This window comes from Oreochromis aureus, linkage group 17 (genome assembly GCF_013358895.1).
Source record: "Oreochromis aureus strain Israel breed Guangdong linkage group 17, ZZ_aureus, whole genome shotgun sequence".
NCBI lineage: Eukaryota > Metazoa > Chordata > Actinopteri > Cichliformes > Cichlidae > Oreochromis > Oreochromis aureus.
Genome location: NC_052958.1, coordinates 11714729 through 11731831, shown reverse-complemented (window position 1 = coordinate 11731831; position 17103 = coordinate 11714729). Strand labels below are relative to the sequence as shown.

The 17103-nt window shown below is 40.1% G+C and overlaps 1 protein-coding gene across 2 annotated transcripts in view; it reads left to right on the top strand.

Moving 5' to 3' along the window:
• The first annotated feature begins 471 nt into the window (after positions 1–471).
• The window catches only part of chchd3a (coiled-coil-helix-coiled-coil-helix domain containing 3a), a 76993-nt gene continuing 60361 nt past the window's right edge, over positions 472–17103 (top strand). Inside the window, exons 1-4 of one of the 2 annotated variants that reach the window (XM_031726627.2) lie at positions 472–703; positions 1723–1962; positions 2503–2563; positions 11224–11317. In XM_031726627.2, the coding sequence (XP_031582487.2) occupies positions 623–703; positions 1723–1962; positions 2503–2563; positions 11224–11317 (476 nt within the window). In that variant the 5' untranslated portion in view covers positions 472–622. The other variant, XM_039601576.1, reaches the window with a different exon arrangement.

Sequence of the window (17103 nt, the reverse complement as noted above, 5' to 3'; positions counted from 1 at the left end):
AGTAATCATGCACAGTAAATCACAATAATTCAGTAGTTCAACATTTGAGAATGAATGATGATTCATCTTATAGATAATGACACACTGCTCTTTGCTATAGAAGCTGTCTCTATAGGTTAAAAGTACTGTCATGGTTATTTGCATATGCTGGCCCTGTCTTTACAAAATTTGCAGTACTAGCTTGTTGTCTAAATGTTTTGAGTGGTTAGTAAGATTAGAAACGGTCCATATGACGCTAATTTTGTGCTGTCAACTACTGACACAGTATGTTGTCCCAGATACACTCTATAGTGTCATATACAATACAATACTGTAACAGCGACACAACTGACAGGAAATTATGACAGGCAATGTTGCGCGTCACTATCCGGCGCTACCACGTGAAATCAATAACCAATGAAAGTCGCTGTTGCATGGCCGAATGACGCTTCTGTCCAATCGACTCGCGTGTTCTTCAAATACGTCGAGTTCAGGAAGCGCTAAGAATCCCAAGCAGTGGAGAAAGTGAAGCCATCTATACCTGGCTTGAAGTAAACTGTCCAAAAATAAAAGCAAATTGCACTTTTGTGTTCTTACATGAGACACAGATAACTGACATTTGTTAACGAGCTGCCGTTTGACTATGGGAGCAAACAACAGCACCCGCCGCGTGTCATTTGAATCAGACGAGAACGACAATATAACGGTGGTGAAGGGCATACGGGTAAGTGATATGATGGACCTTAGTTGAACAGGTGTTACATGGCTGCCTTAATCCAATGCTGTGTAATCCGAAAGCATTCTGGAGTGGAAGTGCAGTCTTATGCTATCAAAAGCGCTACGTGGCTCAAATGACGCAGACTCCTGGCAGCCTGGAAACTTTCATTTATTTTCATTCATTCATGAAGCATAGAAGAAGCAAACGTGTGGTTAGTAACCCCTGCAGTTGCTTTGAGATTTAGTCTGAATAAACTTTTTATGGCTTTTTCGGAATGTTGACGTCACTTGCCTCGTGCTCTCCTGTCGGCTGCAAACGTATGGCTGTGTTGTAGATAATAATACCACTGATCAGCTGGTGATAAATATAGAGCAGAGCGGATCAGACTGTGGCTCTGTCTATTATTACTCAGTTGTTAAGCCAACGTGCCGAGACTAGTGCTATTTTGGTGCTTATCTAAAAATAATAAACACAATGTGTGGCTTTCTATAGGAGCAGCAACAACATAGTTAAGCATTTAAGGAATGCACTTATTTCTTATCTTACCAAGAGCTGCATCAGAAGATTGATACCATTTATACTTCAGAGCTGAAAACTGAATAGCTGAGCGTGAAAACTGAAAACAAGGCAAAACCCATGCCAGTCCATCCACCTCGAAAGTAAAAAATATCCCTAAAATTCCCACTAAATACTCTATTAACTTTATATTGTGTTTGAGTGAAATCTATAAATAAAGTGTGGTATTAATGTATACTTTATTGATCCCTGTGGGGAAATTCCTCTCCATTTAACCCATTCAAGCAGTGGGCAGCCACTGGGCGCCCGGGGAAGCAGTGTGTAAGGACGGTACCTTGCTCAGGGGTACCTCAGGGTAGCCCTTCAGTGGATTCAAACCCCTGACCTTCCGATCATGGGGCGACCACTCTACCTACTGAGCTATCCCCGCCCTAGCTTTATGCCTTTATTGTGATATCATCTTAATTTTTCATCTAAGTGTTCAACTTTTCTTCCACTCTACTTTGCAGCTTTCTGAAAATGTCATTAAGCGCATGAAGGAACCTGCAGCTCAACAACCTACTACCACTCCATCACCCCCAGCAGCTCCAGCTTCTCCTCTTCAGCGGCCAGTGCCTCCCCTTTTTGAGCCCATCACCTCCTTTCCTCCTCCCCCTCCTCCTCTTGTTGAACCTGTTGCACCTCCAGCTCCTCCTCAGTCTGCCACAGAGTCTGTGACTGCACCTCCACCTCAACCTCCTGTAGAAAAGGTAACAGCACCCACCATTGCTGACATAGTTCCCCCATCTTCATTTCCCCCAGCTGCTGCTGTTGCTGCCGCTGGCGTTGTTGCTCCTGCTGTTGAGCCTGTAGCAACACCTTCTCCTGTTCCTGCTTCTGTTTTTGCTCCTGTTGATCCCCTACTTCCTTCCCCCTGCCCTGCTCCAGCTGTAGTGGAAGTAGTCGCCCCGCTTGCTCCTCCTCCTCCCCTTGTAGGTGAACCATCTCCTCTTAAAAATGAATCCACTGCTTCCTCCCTTCCACTTGCTCAACCTGTTGCTCCTCCACATGTGGCTGAACCCTTTACTCCTTCATCTGTAGCTGAGCCTTTATCACCCCCTTTTCCTGTCAAGGCTGAACCAATCACCTCTCCTCCACCTCTTACTGACTCCGAACCCCTCTCCTCCCCTTCTGTTTTCGAGTCTGTCAACTTCATGCCACCACAGCCTGCCAAGCCATTTGTTGCATCTCCCTTGCCTGAATTTAATGCTCCTTGTGAACCAGTTGCCCCTCCTCCTCCTCCTCCTCAGCCCAAAGTTGAACCAGTGCCCGAGTCCAAACCAGTCCCACCATCTCCTGCTGCATCAGTTGGTGAGTTTTTATTCCAGTTTTCTTCAAAAAAATCACTGCTGGTAATACAAAAATAAATATATAAAGCATGCTATTATTCTCAATGTCAAAAGTGACCAAAGAATTTGAGGAAGAAGGAAGCTGATGTGGTTTGATTACTAACTTAAACAGCTAGTTATTCCAAAGATCAGACACGTGTTCCAGTTTTTATAGATTTATGCAGTTGTAATCTTTGACCTATGAAGCAGCTGTGCAAACTTCATTCTCTTCCCTCTTATAACCGATGGAAGTGTAGTAAAAAAACAAAAAAATAATTCGTTTTTGGGAGTGACTCATTTTATTATGAAATGTACGGGACACTCTTTACCTGTATGCTTAACTGCAAAGCCAAGGCTATGTGGGACTCAGCTGTCCATATACAGTGAATTTTAATGATGTTTATTGTGTGGGTGTTTACTTTAAACCACCTTAAGCTTTTTGCCTCCCAACTTTTCATGCAGATTGTAATCAGTCTTAATTTAAAAAAATGGGCCCCACAGTAGCCTCGGTCATATTGTGATTCATTGCCATCCCCTAACTGTTAATGAAATGATTAATTCTAACTTGTACTAATGCTAATAAATTGATGCTGTAATTAGTGGGCGATGATTCTGCCTCGTCACTGTGAAGCTCAGGCTGTCATAATACCTCCTTTACCTTCATGCAGTTTGGAAGTAAAATAGTGAGGCTAAACTCGTGCTTTTTACTCATGTGGCTGTTATTAATATTTCTATATTAATAATGGATCAATTAACACTTTATTTGAAAGAGGGACCTCCTAATCAACTTTTAAGAAGCCACAGAGAATAATCATGCAATTCCCCTTTGCTCTACAGAAGTTTATCCCATCTTTCACGTCTATGTTTTGGTATTCTGGTTCATTCTCACCACTATCATTGGTGTCTTTTTTTAGCAGAGAAAACTCTCGAGGCCCTCCGTGTTCAGCAACAAGAGATTCTTGAAAATTGTCACGTTAGTGAACATATTGTATCATAGCTTCTTAAAAAAACTGACCTAAACAAGAGTGAACTGCGGACTTTAATTCACAGTGTGAAATTCTTTTTGAATACTAATGTTGCTCTGTATTTCCTGGATGATTAAAAGGGTAACCGTTTGTTTTAAATGTCCCAATATGTGGTCAGTATTAGGCTTTCAGCTTGCTTCCAGTGCACAGCACACAGATAATGAAGGGATAATTGAGTGACAGTGAAAATGTGTGTGTACTGTCTCACACACGGAGCTAAAAGCTGACACTCTTTCCACTTTTCTTTTACTCAAAGTAAAGTTTCAGCCTTATTGTCTTGCTAGTGTGGGCGCATGGCCCTTATCCCTTGACATTTGTGGCGGAGGACATTTGAATGTTACTTGTTCATTACGCAGAGCAGAATGAGCCGTAGGTGCAGATTCTTTCGAGGTTGGCATCCAGGGTGTGGGCAGGCTTCCCCATCCTTGACTGTGCTCAATCAGTAAGGTAATTAAAAAAGGCCAACTTATGCCACGCCACACTGACTCCAGTGATTAAAACGACACCTCCGCAGTTTCACACAACAAACCTCCAGGCCTCATTAAGGGAAGAAGGTGGTTGGAGAGTGTGTATGTGTGTTACATTTCTTTACTTTGCCACTGGGCTTCCATGATATGACACAGAATTTTGTTTAACTACATAAGTAACATAAATGGACAATGTCCAGTTGCCACTGTCTGTCTTTTGGGGTTATTGTGATTTAGTGGCATTTACAGTACCATGCGAAGTCTTGAGTCACCCCTCATTTCTTTACATTTTGCTGTTTGGCTTTTTGGGGCCATACATTTTCCAGAATATTTTTTAAGCCACTGACTTACAAATCATTCAAGCATAAGAAATGCACCTAACTCAGTGTTGTGTCTACACATAAAAGTCAAATACCCAGTTTTAAATTGTTTCTTTAGACACTTTGTTACTAGCAGCTTGTCACAAAAACACATCTTTTCCCCATTTCTTTAGATGATTCGTCAAATGATACCAAATATAACACTGGATTTGGTGTGCATGGTGTTGTTTAACCCCACCACCACCACCAAACAAAATAATACAAAACCAAAAACACTGAGGAAACTTGACAAGTGGAGGATAAAAGTCGCAGGCCTAAAAAAAAATTACCAGATGAACAGTATCTGTAACTCTTGTCCTCAAGAAATAGTAAAAGAAACAGCAAAGACCTGGAACAGAACCTGAGAAATGCATCAGGCACTTCAACTGATCTACTGTTCACTGAACCCTCATCAGAAATGGCCTCAGTGGCATGTATTTAGGCGGTCAGGAGAGAGATAAAAAAGTGAGTGTCTACAGCCATCTGTAAAACATGGTGGAGGATCTGTCATGGTTCGGAGCTGGGGATTTTGTAACAATTTATGATCACAGAACAGTATCGTAAGAGTTTGATCCACCGTGCGATAGCACCTGGAAAACGTCTGACATTAGTTACACTAAATTAACTGCCCCTCTCCTGGAATCTTCTCCATGCTCTTGAGAATGTGCTGGGATACCTTCTGGCAATGGGATGTAGTGATGTGCCGTCCTGGAGGAGTAGGGTCTATGTATCGTCTCAGCTAACAGTAGTGAAACAGACACTTGGCAAATGCAAAACTAGTGAAAAAATAGCCAGAAAAGATGAGGAGGGAAAAAATGTCAGTGGCCTGCATCTGTAAAAGCATTTCTCAAGCAGCAAGTCTCAGTGTTGCCCCTCTGGTGGACCTGTTGCTAATTTCATTAACGCCAAAACAGCTGATTAATAACCCCTTCTGCTACTTAACAGACCAGATCAGAAGTGTAATTGACTTCATCCAATGCACTGACGAAAGAATGTACCTTTAATAATTTGAGCATTGTATATAATCTGTTGCCTCGATCGAAGATCACAGTTGAAAGAAAGGTTCACAAATCTGTAAACGGTTAAATGATCCCTGGTTAACTAGTAATAGTCTAGATATTGTTTTCATCTACAACTGTCAGCTGTAGATGGTTTTGAAGTAAATAATTGTTAATAATCTTAAACTGTGGCTCAATGGAGAAAGGTTTTCATCAATAAACTACGTGATTTGCAAACCTGAAACTTTAAAGTGGCCTCTCTAAAGTTGTCGTAGTAATTAAATGATCAATGTAATTTAAAGAAAAAGGCAGTTACTAAGTCCTGCAGTCCTGAAGTTATTGTTGTCTTCTAATTTTAGAGCCAGTCATGCCCAGACTAACAAGTTCCTGCATGTGGATTTTGCCTTTAAAACATACAACACTGATGTACTTTCTACTGTTCTTTTGTAGAGTTGTGCTGCTTTTGTACCATCTCACTCTGTTTCTTCTAGGCTCAGCCTATGATGTTGAAATCGGGGCTGTGTAGGTACAAAACCATCTGTTGCAGAAGATAGGCTGAAGATAGTGTCGTTATTTATGATGCTAGCAGGATGTTTTCGTTCTTTATCGTGGTGCAGAATGAATTTGGAATTGATCAGATGCTTCTCTGATGTTACTACATAACAAGGACAAAGTTAAACTTCTTTAGTACACTCGAGAGTTCCAGCACAATCCGAAAGTTTCCCGCAGTGCTGCATGTTCCAAGCAGCTTCCACATTGTTAGTCCAGGCTTTGATTCCCGTCAGTCACAGAAAATGCCTTGGAAAATAGCGAGAATAGTGCTTTTTCTTTTATTTTTATTATCAAGATGAATAAAGTTATAACTCCATTGTTTGCTCTAATTAGTTTTTAGATTGAAAGATACATCAAACAATAACTTACTTAACTTGTATGAAGCGTTGCTGTTATGATAAACTGTCTACTGTTTTCACAGTGGTCACCTGTCTGTTCTGGGACATTAATTTATCATTTCTGATGTCTTTCCATTTCCTTTCGTTGCTCATTAAGTCTATAAATACTAATGTGAAGTCTGATAAGAAGCACAGATCTCTTGGGACCGATAAAATATAGTCCTTATGCACACAGTGCAAAATAGTGTTTGTTTTGGCTGTATTAACATTTTTTTAATCAATGTATGTGGCTGCCTCCTGCAGGGCGTATTAGTCATACAACAGCAATGTGCGTCGACCTCTTTGCAAGGTCACCACAGGGTACCGAGTTTACAGAAGTATTAAAAGAGTCGAGGGGGAAAAAAAAAGCTAACTTGGGATGATTGATCAGGCACGCTTTTTTAAAGAATAAGAAAAAAAAACGGTATGATGAATGTGAATGTGAATCTTGTTAAAAATGTTGCAAAGTTCAGCCCAATCCTCAAAGGGTGTGACCTTAATGAGGCGGACATTGATTATGTGCGTCCACGAGAGTTGGGTATCGAGTGAAGCGCTCAGCAGGTCGGCTGTCTCTAAATCATGGCCTGAGTCAGTATGTGTGCGCTGATTACACTGTAGTCAAGGTTGAACCTCCTACACCTTCTCCATTGTGCTATAAATATTCATGTGCCAGAGCCCACACACTGCTCTGAACTAATAGCCTGCTTAAAGATATCTCCCAGGTGAGGCAAGGAGAATTTGGGGGGGGGGGTATACCATATACGTTTGTGCATAAATGTTACGTTTTTCTTGTTGTCTCTTAAAAACGATCACTTAGATTGTGTCTCATTGCAGAAGATTTTGTTAATAGGAATAAAAGAGATGATCCGACTTTCACCTGATTGCCGGGGCTGCTAGTTTCCTCTCCGCGTTTTCTTTTCTCCTCCTCCTTTTTCCCTATTTGTATATAGTGAAAGGTGCACAGTGATTCGACTAAGCGCGAGGTAGAAACGTGAGGAAGTGGTAATGTTACAGATTATGCCCTCCACGCGGGTCCTGGGGTTAATGAAACTTCTGATGAGAAACGCAATTTGCCTTCGTCTATTATCTCCACTGCCAATAGCCCCGCGCTCCACCGCCTCGCCTCGTCCTCTTTCGGTTTTTCCACGGGGTTTAGTGATTGGTGGAAATGGGAAGGAGGGGGACACGTCTAAAAAGATGATGAGTTTTTAATCTTTTTAACATTTACATGTCCTACTCAGGATTGACACGGGCTCTGTCGATCTGGAATTGTCTCTGACCCCAGCCAGCCTCCCTCAAGGACCCCAGACAGTGTTTATCATATCAGAACCTGTTCTCCTGCCGACCCCGCTAGCAATCTGAAGCTTCTTTCTGTAGGGCTGGAGAGGATGTGGTGATAAGTGAGGAGTTGCTTAAGAATGCCTGAACTTGGAGGACTTTTAAAATCTTACTCTTCATAGTGCGCTACTACAGGGCATATATATTCAGTATAAATGTAAGATATTCTAAAGGGCAGTAGATGCTGAAACGGAAGCCTTACCTTTAAAGTTCATAAAGACAGGGCTCGACCTGCGACTTTAGCTGCCAGTTTGGTATCCAGTCAAATCCAGCTGGTAGTAAGGCAAAGATTTTTTTTTTTTTTACTTGGACAGATTTCTATCAGCTAGATAATAATTAAAAGCTGTGTGGGTGATTGTGGGATAAAGTGCTTTGAGTGTTCATAAGGATAGACATGTTTTAAATTAAGTATTAAAAAAAAATATTTTGCATTGTTGACTCGCTGTTTTAATACAAGAGGAATTCCCATAGGTGATTTAAGAAGATAATAAAACGCTTGGATTTTAGGTATGTTGGTGTCCTGTATCCAATCAATATACAGGGAGTGTTTTTTATTTATTTTTATTTGTTTAGATGCTCAGATATTTACAGTACTGTGCAAAAGTCTTCAGCCTGTACTATGGCTGTCAAGCTGTGTTATCGTTGGCATTTTCTGTAGTTCAGCTAAAGGAATGGGAACAGATGATGTGTTTTTTTGTGACAGGCTGCTAAGTGCCTAAAGATAAAATTTAAAATGGGTTCTTTGCGAAGTTGTCTGTTACGTGCGGGCACAGCTCTGGTTCATTCCTTGAGTTAGATACCTTTCCTATGCTCGAATGATTCATAGGTCAGATTTAAGGGGTTTAACAAACAAAAAAAATCATTCCTGTGAAAACGGTCACTTTAGAGTATATTTGTTTTTTGTTTTTTTGTTTCATTAAAATAAATCAGCTCCTGAAAACATTGTCATGTGAAGATTCTCTGTGGGTTCATCATATTTAATCAGTTATTTGGTTTGTTGTTGACAGAAAAATATTGAGCAGGTCATCGAGCTTTAAGGTATAAACTGTTGATTTCTATTAGGATTCAGAGTCACAGAGTAACTGTCTACAGTCTGCAAATGCAAAGTCAAAGATGACAAACTATGCGGTCATCTTTGTTGACCACATCACAGCATTAAGGTAATCAGAATGAATGGCTAGCCTGACATTACAGTAAATATGATATTGATGAGAAATATTAATATTGATCGCTGAGTTGCTGGTCTCTCCTAGTCAGTAATTTCCCATGTAACTCGAGTGTACATTTCCATTTTCACTGGATTTTTTGTGGGTAATCTGAGTCCATTTCGTAATATATCACAACATCACAGCATATTTCGCACCCTATTTTAATACCTATCATAAAACATAATTAATACATGTTACTTGGCAAGCCTATGGCAGAGCCTCTGTCAGGATTTCAGACCTACAGGTCTGTCTCTCCTCTGCTGCTCTTAACAGAGTTGTAATTAGACTCTCCTCCGCAGTGAGATCAATGGTGCTTCTGAGTGCAGTCAAACATGATGGATATTACTTTCTCACACTGTGGACAGTAGGTGACAGAAGCCTCTGCCTTTAAAGATATGCTATGCAGCACAAAAGTTGTCAACTGTCAGTCACCGCCTCTGTTTGTTCTCGTGTTTCTTCTGAAGCCCTGTCAAACTGAACCTCGCTCTATGTGACTCTTATTCAGTCGCTTTACTGTAAGTAAAGAGGAATCCTCTGAAAGTAAAGAGATGGCCCATGTAGTCACAGTGTGAGCTCATGTTATATGTTGTTTTCTGCAGAGAAGACAAGTGTATGGATGTTAGAAATCAGAGAATCGTTCAACTTGTGGTTTGTGTGTTTTTTAAGTGGGTAAATTAGTACGAAGCTGCTGAAGTACCGAAATTAGATTTCAGTATTCATGGCACGAGTTGCATGAACTACAGTAATATCTTTGTACAGTATCAGTATCATGACCTTATTTCTGTTTTTACATCGAACCACGGATAACAACATTGTTTCACACACACAAGTTTTAACTGGGTAGCAGAGGTTTGGCTGAGCGACATTTAAAACATTTAATTACTCTGTTGTATTTTAATCTGGAATTGTGGCTTTGGCTTTTAAACAGAACAATGTAAGTCGTGACGGGCTTAAATTTAAATCCTAAGCATATGTTATTAAAAAAAAAAATTAATTAAAATTCACATTGAAGTGAATAAGGCAATTTGAGGAATTGTTGACATTCTAATGCTTAAGCTATATTCCAGATATTGAAAGGAAATGATTAAGGAATCCAGTTGCTGCTAAATCCATATGTTGGACAGATGTGAAATAATGATTTTAATAATGACTCCAAAACATGGCAGCTTTTTAAAATGTAAGATTTGGTTTAAGACTTTTTTTTCTGTTTGTTTCACTATCCGAAGATGGCAAATAGAGAACGGCTGGATATATTTCTGCTCTTATTGTTTTCTCCTTGTGTTAATCTGATTAATCTGGAATCAAGTTTGCGTTTCCTGTTGTTACCACATGTTTTCAGGTAATAATAGACTCTGACAATAGGGATTATGCTATCTAACTAATGCGTTGTGAGAGTAATCTTGACAGACTCAGACATCCCCCCCCGCCCTTCTATCACTGCAGTGGTGCAGCACACTGCATGGTGCTTCTGTCTTCAGAGCACGTTTCGGCCTGGTCGCTGGCTGGCATCTTTACTTTCATGCTTAATTACCTGCCAAGATAAACCACTGAGGACATGGAGTCATACACGTATGATGTCCATGACATGAATATATGCAGACGGGGTGGCATGGCGTGAGTGTATACACTGCTTTGTATGTGTTTAAGCAATATGTGTACTTTCATTTTGTTGGCTTAAGTTTGTTTTGTGACTGTTTTTGACACCAACTACACATACAGGCTGTAGGGACCAAGCTTTCTGTGCCAAGTCCTTGCACTCAGTAAACACTCTGTAATAGAGCTGAGATTGTGTCTCGATTGATAAAAATAAAAGTGTTGAGAACTACTTTATTTAAAAATAATAGTTTTAGCCACTTTTTCACAGGGTTTCAATGTATTTTTTATTTATTTTTTGGTCCGCATCCTGTCATTTTGGACTTTTTGTTTGCAACCACAAGACATTTGTAGACTTAATCTTTACAGTGAGAAATTATAGTCTTTAATTTTTCATTAGCATAACATCTGTCTTCATTTCTAACATTTTGAAACCAGATGATTAATTCATTCATCAAGCAGATTAGTCAGTAATGAAAATAATCATTAGTTGCAGCCCTGCCCGACAACAGTTTTTTGTCTTTAAGCAATTTAGCAACAAACTACTCCGCTTAGACAAAACACAGAGTGCGTACATGCGCTGAATCATTACTGGTTAAATGTTTAATCTGAACTGCACATTTACTGATTCGTGCAGCTTTTCATGTCCACAAACAGCAGCTGTTTACTTGGATCTCTTATCTTTAACTCACTTTCTTTGTCTCCTTTTTCTCTTTTTCTGTCAAGCCGATGAGGAGGCCCTGAGGAAGAAGATCGCTGATGAGCTGTATAAAGACTTGAAGCAAGAGAGGGCCAAGGTAGAGCAAGAGCTGCAAGCCTGGTGAGATGAATGCACAGAAATATGGGAAATTAGTCTTTGTTTGTTGCCTTATTTTTGATTGATTGCTGAAATTAAGATTCTTGTTATTCCTTAAAGTCTGAATTTTGGATGTTCCCTGTGTTTTGGGTATTTTGTCTGTTCCCCCACCCACCACCACCACCTTCTTCTCCTTGTGGGCCATGACAGCTGGAGTTACTGCAGTAGTGTCAATTTCTCTTCCAGGTTTTTATAAGAAAGCTCAGACATTTTCAGATGTGACCATTTTTCACTTTCATTAATAGTCAAAAAGGTCAGCACCAGTCTTTCCGTTCCCCGCTGTTTCCAATTTACCTCTCTTCCGAAGTGCATCAGCACTTTTTTCCCCTCCCTGTGTTTCTCCCCTTCTCTCATTCTCTTCTGATCAATTAATCATGTCTGAGAAAGGGGGGCGCTATCCTGAGATAATTTCCTGGGTGTTGAGTGGGTGATTCATTAGCCCTTCCTGATGAAGAAACGCACTCTTCATGTGAGGGGCACATTCCAGTCTCCATCTCTTGCACTCCTCTTCTCCACCCTCCTTTTATTCCTTCCCTCCTCATCTATCCTTTTCTTTTCCCACTAAAGTGGCAGGTGTACATACCATAATGTTGGATAATCGAGTTGCTCCCTCTCTTTAATGGGCCTGGATGATGTTAAATGAACAACTGTGATGAGGCTCTAAACACGCTCTTGTACGGTATTGGGGGGGGTTGGGCAAATCTTTCTGAACACGAGGAGGTAGGTAGTGTTAGCCTGGCGATTAGCCTCATTTTTTGAGGCTTATTTGAGATGAGAGAGAAATTAACAAGTGGTTTTGAGAAATCATTTGTCTATTGATTTTCGTTTTCTTTTTCTGGTCATTTTTTATGTAACTGCTTCCTGAAGCTCACTTATTGATGTCTGTTCACAGGAGTAAGTGCCTAAAAATGACGCCCTCCTAGCAATTAACTGAAATCATAGTTGGCTTTCAAGTCCTCAATTCTTGTTTGTGCTTGGCATGGGCTGCATTTTCTTTAGAAGTCCTAACTGAACTGGAATGGTAAACAAGCAGTTAGCCTCGTGTTAGTTGCATGTGTGCGTGTGGGTGTGTAGATGCATATTCAGATCAGTGTTTAATGTGGCCTTTTTTGCCATTTGCTTTTTCTTGGGTCCGTTATTTGCTCATTATTTCTGTCCATTTGTATTACTGTCTATTCATGTTCCTAGTTAGCAGCTGGCAGGCAATAATACATGGAACAGCTTTTAAGGGTATTCTGGGCTTTGAAGAGAGCTTTTAAAGGGAGAACTGGCTAAACAGTTAGTTCAGATTTCATAGGGATTATGTAGCATCTGATTCAAGCCTAGTAAAATCACATCCTGTTACATATTTACTCTACTTATGTGTGGCATTGGTGTCTGACCGTACCTTTTTGACTCATCAGACAAGGGGACAGGTAGAAGAGTAATCAACACACTAAGCACATTTTTAACTGGGTGCTGTAATAAATTGCCTTTAGGTTGTGACAGTTCAGAGACTGAATCTGCAGGGGAAACGGTCTTGAGTCATGGGCTTGGCCCCTCTTTTAAACTGTAACACAGACAGCAGAGGACAGAAGCGGTGCACCTGCGAAAGACAAAAGTAAAATACAGTAGAGGCTCTTGTTTTTAATTAAAAGACTGTTCTGGTGCAAGCATTTTCACTGCAGTGTGTTGGGTAACCTTCAGCAGCCTTCAGAGATGTACTCACCAAATGGAAAATCTACCTTCATTTGGTGCACGGTGGGTGTTAATTTTAGAGCCTTTCTTTCTGACACCAAATGTTTCCCAGTGTAATCGGATTATAAAAGCAGTGTTTAAAAGGCAAGACTAACTGCAGCCAGTGGGGTTTGCAATGGAAAACAAATTTTCTAATTAAAAGGAGCCAGTTGAGGTGGTTCAGACAGCTGGCTAGGTTTATCTCTTGGGCATATCCTAGGTAAGATGTTTTGGGCAAGTCTTACCAGGAGGAGGCCCAAGGGCAGATTTGGGATACACGGGAGAGATTATATCTCTTGGGTGGCTTGGGAACGCTTTGGTGTCCTCCTGGAACAGCTGGAAAAAGTGGCTGGGGAGAGGGAGCTCTGGGCATCTCTGCTTCGACCATCATTGGCGTTACGGTTGTAGATTGTGATGAACTTTCTTTCTTTCCTTTGTTTTGAATTAACATAAAGTTATAATAACAGCACCTTCTCTACTGTAAATAAATATACATGTTTATCGTTGCTGTTATATCTTCTGACCTGCCTCAGGGCATTTGTTCTTTATCAGTTCAATGAAATAAGCTACATAAACAGTGGAAGTTAAAAGCATATTTCAGGCCTGCTTATAGAGCAAATAACTGGGTGTGCATCCAAAGTTAGTGAGGGTGGTCTCGACCTGTGCAGATCCCAGTGGAAAAACCTGGAAACTATTCTAATAAATGTCAAACCACATCTTTATTGATACATACTGAGGTGTCAAAACTACTCATTAAAGTAGAGGGGAAATCGTCAGATGTCATCTTTATGGGCAGAATAGTTAAAATATTACATTAAAAGAAACAGACTACTTTCTTCTCTGTGCTTAACGCCATACTTAAAGATTAAAAATGGCTTCCTCTCCTCTTTGCTAACATAAGTGAACTTCGCTGGACATAAATAGATGAGCGGAACACAGTCTTTTTTCCCTCATCTGGGTTGTCAAATCATGACTAATTTGCTGTAATATTTCACCCTCTTACAGTGCAGATGTGCAGATAGTAACTACTATACAGGTAGTATTATACTGTTAAAAGCAAACAAGGCATAGTGAAGGTGGTCACTGCTGGATTGAAAGACACAGCGAGGACTCTCTAATTGTTTTCTTTTTTCCTCCTCTGGAAAATTAGAGTAACAGGTTAAGTTGTTTTGTTTTTTTTGTGTAAAGTGTATCAAAGCGAGGCCAGCAGGACTGCTTGTTATCTCACTGCTCACTAGTTAAAGAATCCTGCAGTGAAACTGCTGCACCGCATGAATACAGAAAAATGGAACAATATTTGAGGATTTACACAAGATGCATGATACCAAAACGTCAAGGTCATATTCAATGCAAATAGTAGGTTAGGGTGCCAGCAGAGTCGGATTTTATTCATATGATCTAATTAATTTTAAGTCTTACAGATTCATTCAGGATTGATAAAAATAAACAGAACAGTCAAATGTCTTGTTACTTAATACAGTGAATTGGCCTTTTTCCTATCATTGCTACTTTTTGGTTACTCTCCTATTTCTCTCATTTAATATTGTTTCTTGTTTCCATTCTACGTGGTATCACTGTTCAGGCAGACAGTTCCTGGGATGTTCGAGGATCGGCGGTGTTTAGATTAGGCAGGATTTCTTGTGCTTGGCTCCGGGGCCGTAAATGAACTCCGGAGATCTGGCTTTGCATGTTTTGCTCTGGTAGGAGTGAAGGAAGAGCTCTGAGTTCTGAGTTCATTTAGGTGCAGCCTAAACTGATTTGTTGCAAGGAGCGGGTGCAGGGAGAAGATTTGCCTCTGCCGTTTCTCTGTGAGGCATCAGAGCAGAACGACTCAGAGAAAAGGATGAGAGAAGGAGGGATGAGGGTAAGAGAACTCTTATACCAACCTGACTCTGCTCTGTAACGCTCTGCATCACTGTTTGATCCAGTTCTTCTTCTCTCTGTTATTTTTTTCAAGTTTTCCTCCCTGTTGCCATTCTTATACTTGCACTTTAGTCTTTCCCTGTCTTTCTTTCTTTTTTCATTATCTCCTGTATCCTTTTTATTTATATCAAACTCCCAATACTTTCCCCCCACCCCACCCTCTCACGTCCACCCTCCCCATGCATCAAATGCATGTGTTTGAATCTCCAACTCTAACACTCAGAGGTTAGTTGTTATGAAACTTCTTCCCATTATTTCAACATGTAGTCAAGCAGCCTGTGTTGGCTTGTGCAATATAATTGCATGTCAGACTTTTGAGTGAGAACACTGACCTTCTCTCCGAGCTTCCGTCTTCCCACCCTGTTAACCATGCCGTCTATTAAATTCTTTATTGCTCCCAGATCAGACGCAGACGGTCTATCCTACAGAGTCTAACATTTTGTTTATTTTTATCTTTTATCTTCACATCACAGACATGTGCTGAAATACACACACACACAAAGCTAGCACAGCTTTCAAAAGACTTTGAAAGTTGTGAGGTTATTTAAAAACAAACAAATAAAGGTCCTGAATTTGACATGATTTAGCCCGCATTGTTTCTGCACAGCAATTATATTCCAAATTGCATCTGAATCGACGACATTACTAGTCTGAATGCACTATGTACTGTTTCATCTTTATCATGTTCTGTGAATACTGTGATGTAGCAACTTTGTAGTACTGTCACACCCACAGCAGTAATAATAACAATAGACATGATGAGAATAAAAGTGGTTTTCCTAATATTAGTAATCATATATTTAGTTGAGCCCTTTTAAACAGAGCTCACAAAGACCTGTACAAGCATACAAACAGAATAAAAACAGTACCGATAATGAACGACTGTACGCCCACGCCACATAATCAAACAGCTGCTAAATTGATACTTTGAATCTGGCCATCCCTGACACTATAACTATCACCAGGAACTACCTCTATTATGATAAAAATAATATGGCTGGAATGCCAATAATAATACCCTAAATGGACCTGTTATGCTCTGTTCCAACTCCATGTTTTAGTTTGTGCACTCTGCTAAAGTAGCTGTTTTACAGTCATGTGGATAAAGCTTTAGTTCAGTTGTTTGTACATTAGAATGACATTTAGTAAGAATAACTTGAAGTAATAGTTTGTCTATATGATTTTATCAGGCTCCAACATCACTGTGGAAGTATGATTGGCAGTGGCACAGCATTTCAGTTTTCAGTGCTGAACTTCAGTTCATTGTAACACCTTGATTTTTTTTTCTTTTTCAGCCATTCTGTTGTAGATTTTCTGCTGTCGTTGGGATCATTGTGCTATTGCATGACCTAGTTTGCCCCAAGCTTTAGTTGTCAGACAAATGGCCTCGTATTTGACTCTTGAATACTTTGGTATACAGAGGAATTCATGCTTGAGTTAATAACTTAAAAGGTGCCCAGGTACCGAGGTTGTAAAACTTTTTTTTTTCACAGCTTTTCTGCGCATTGAAAGAGAAATTGCACACTTGATGCTCCAGACCAGTAAAATGATAAAAGGTCTGCCTTTATAGAAGTGGTCAAACTTGCTTTATCACTCACTTTATCAAGTGCATTTGCTTAGCAGTACCTGGATGGTACTTGCACTCTTAATCAGAAAGGGTGTGCTTAGTTTTTCCCAGAAAAGCATACGGTCCTTCTGCAGTCCTTGGGTCTTCTTTGCTCACAACCATCTGGAATGACCGCAAAACTGGCATCATGCGGAGCCAATAGTTGAAAGAAACTGAGTGTTTAGAGCAAACCTGAACCCTGATAAAGGGATTACATATTGATATACTGACATCGTTATTTGCATGTTTTTCATGTTTTCCCCTGTGTTGATGAATTAGCACTTGTTGGGAAATGTGCAGGTTAACAAGTGTCATTAAATCAACCAATCTCATAAGGTACTGATGCTGATTTTTTTAGTGAACTTTGATATCATATGTATTTCTTGCATTTTAAAAAGCTTAGAGTATGTATGGCTGCCACTTTGATTAGGCCTCTCTCATAAATTGTAAAGAATTAAGTGTCTGTGGAACTTCTCGGTAAAGTAGAACTCAAAAATAGTACTGC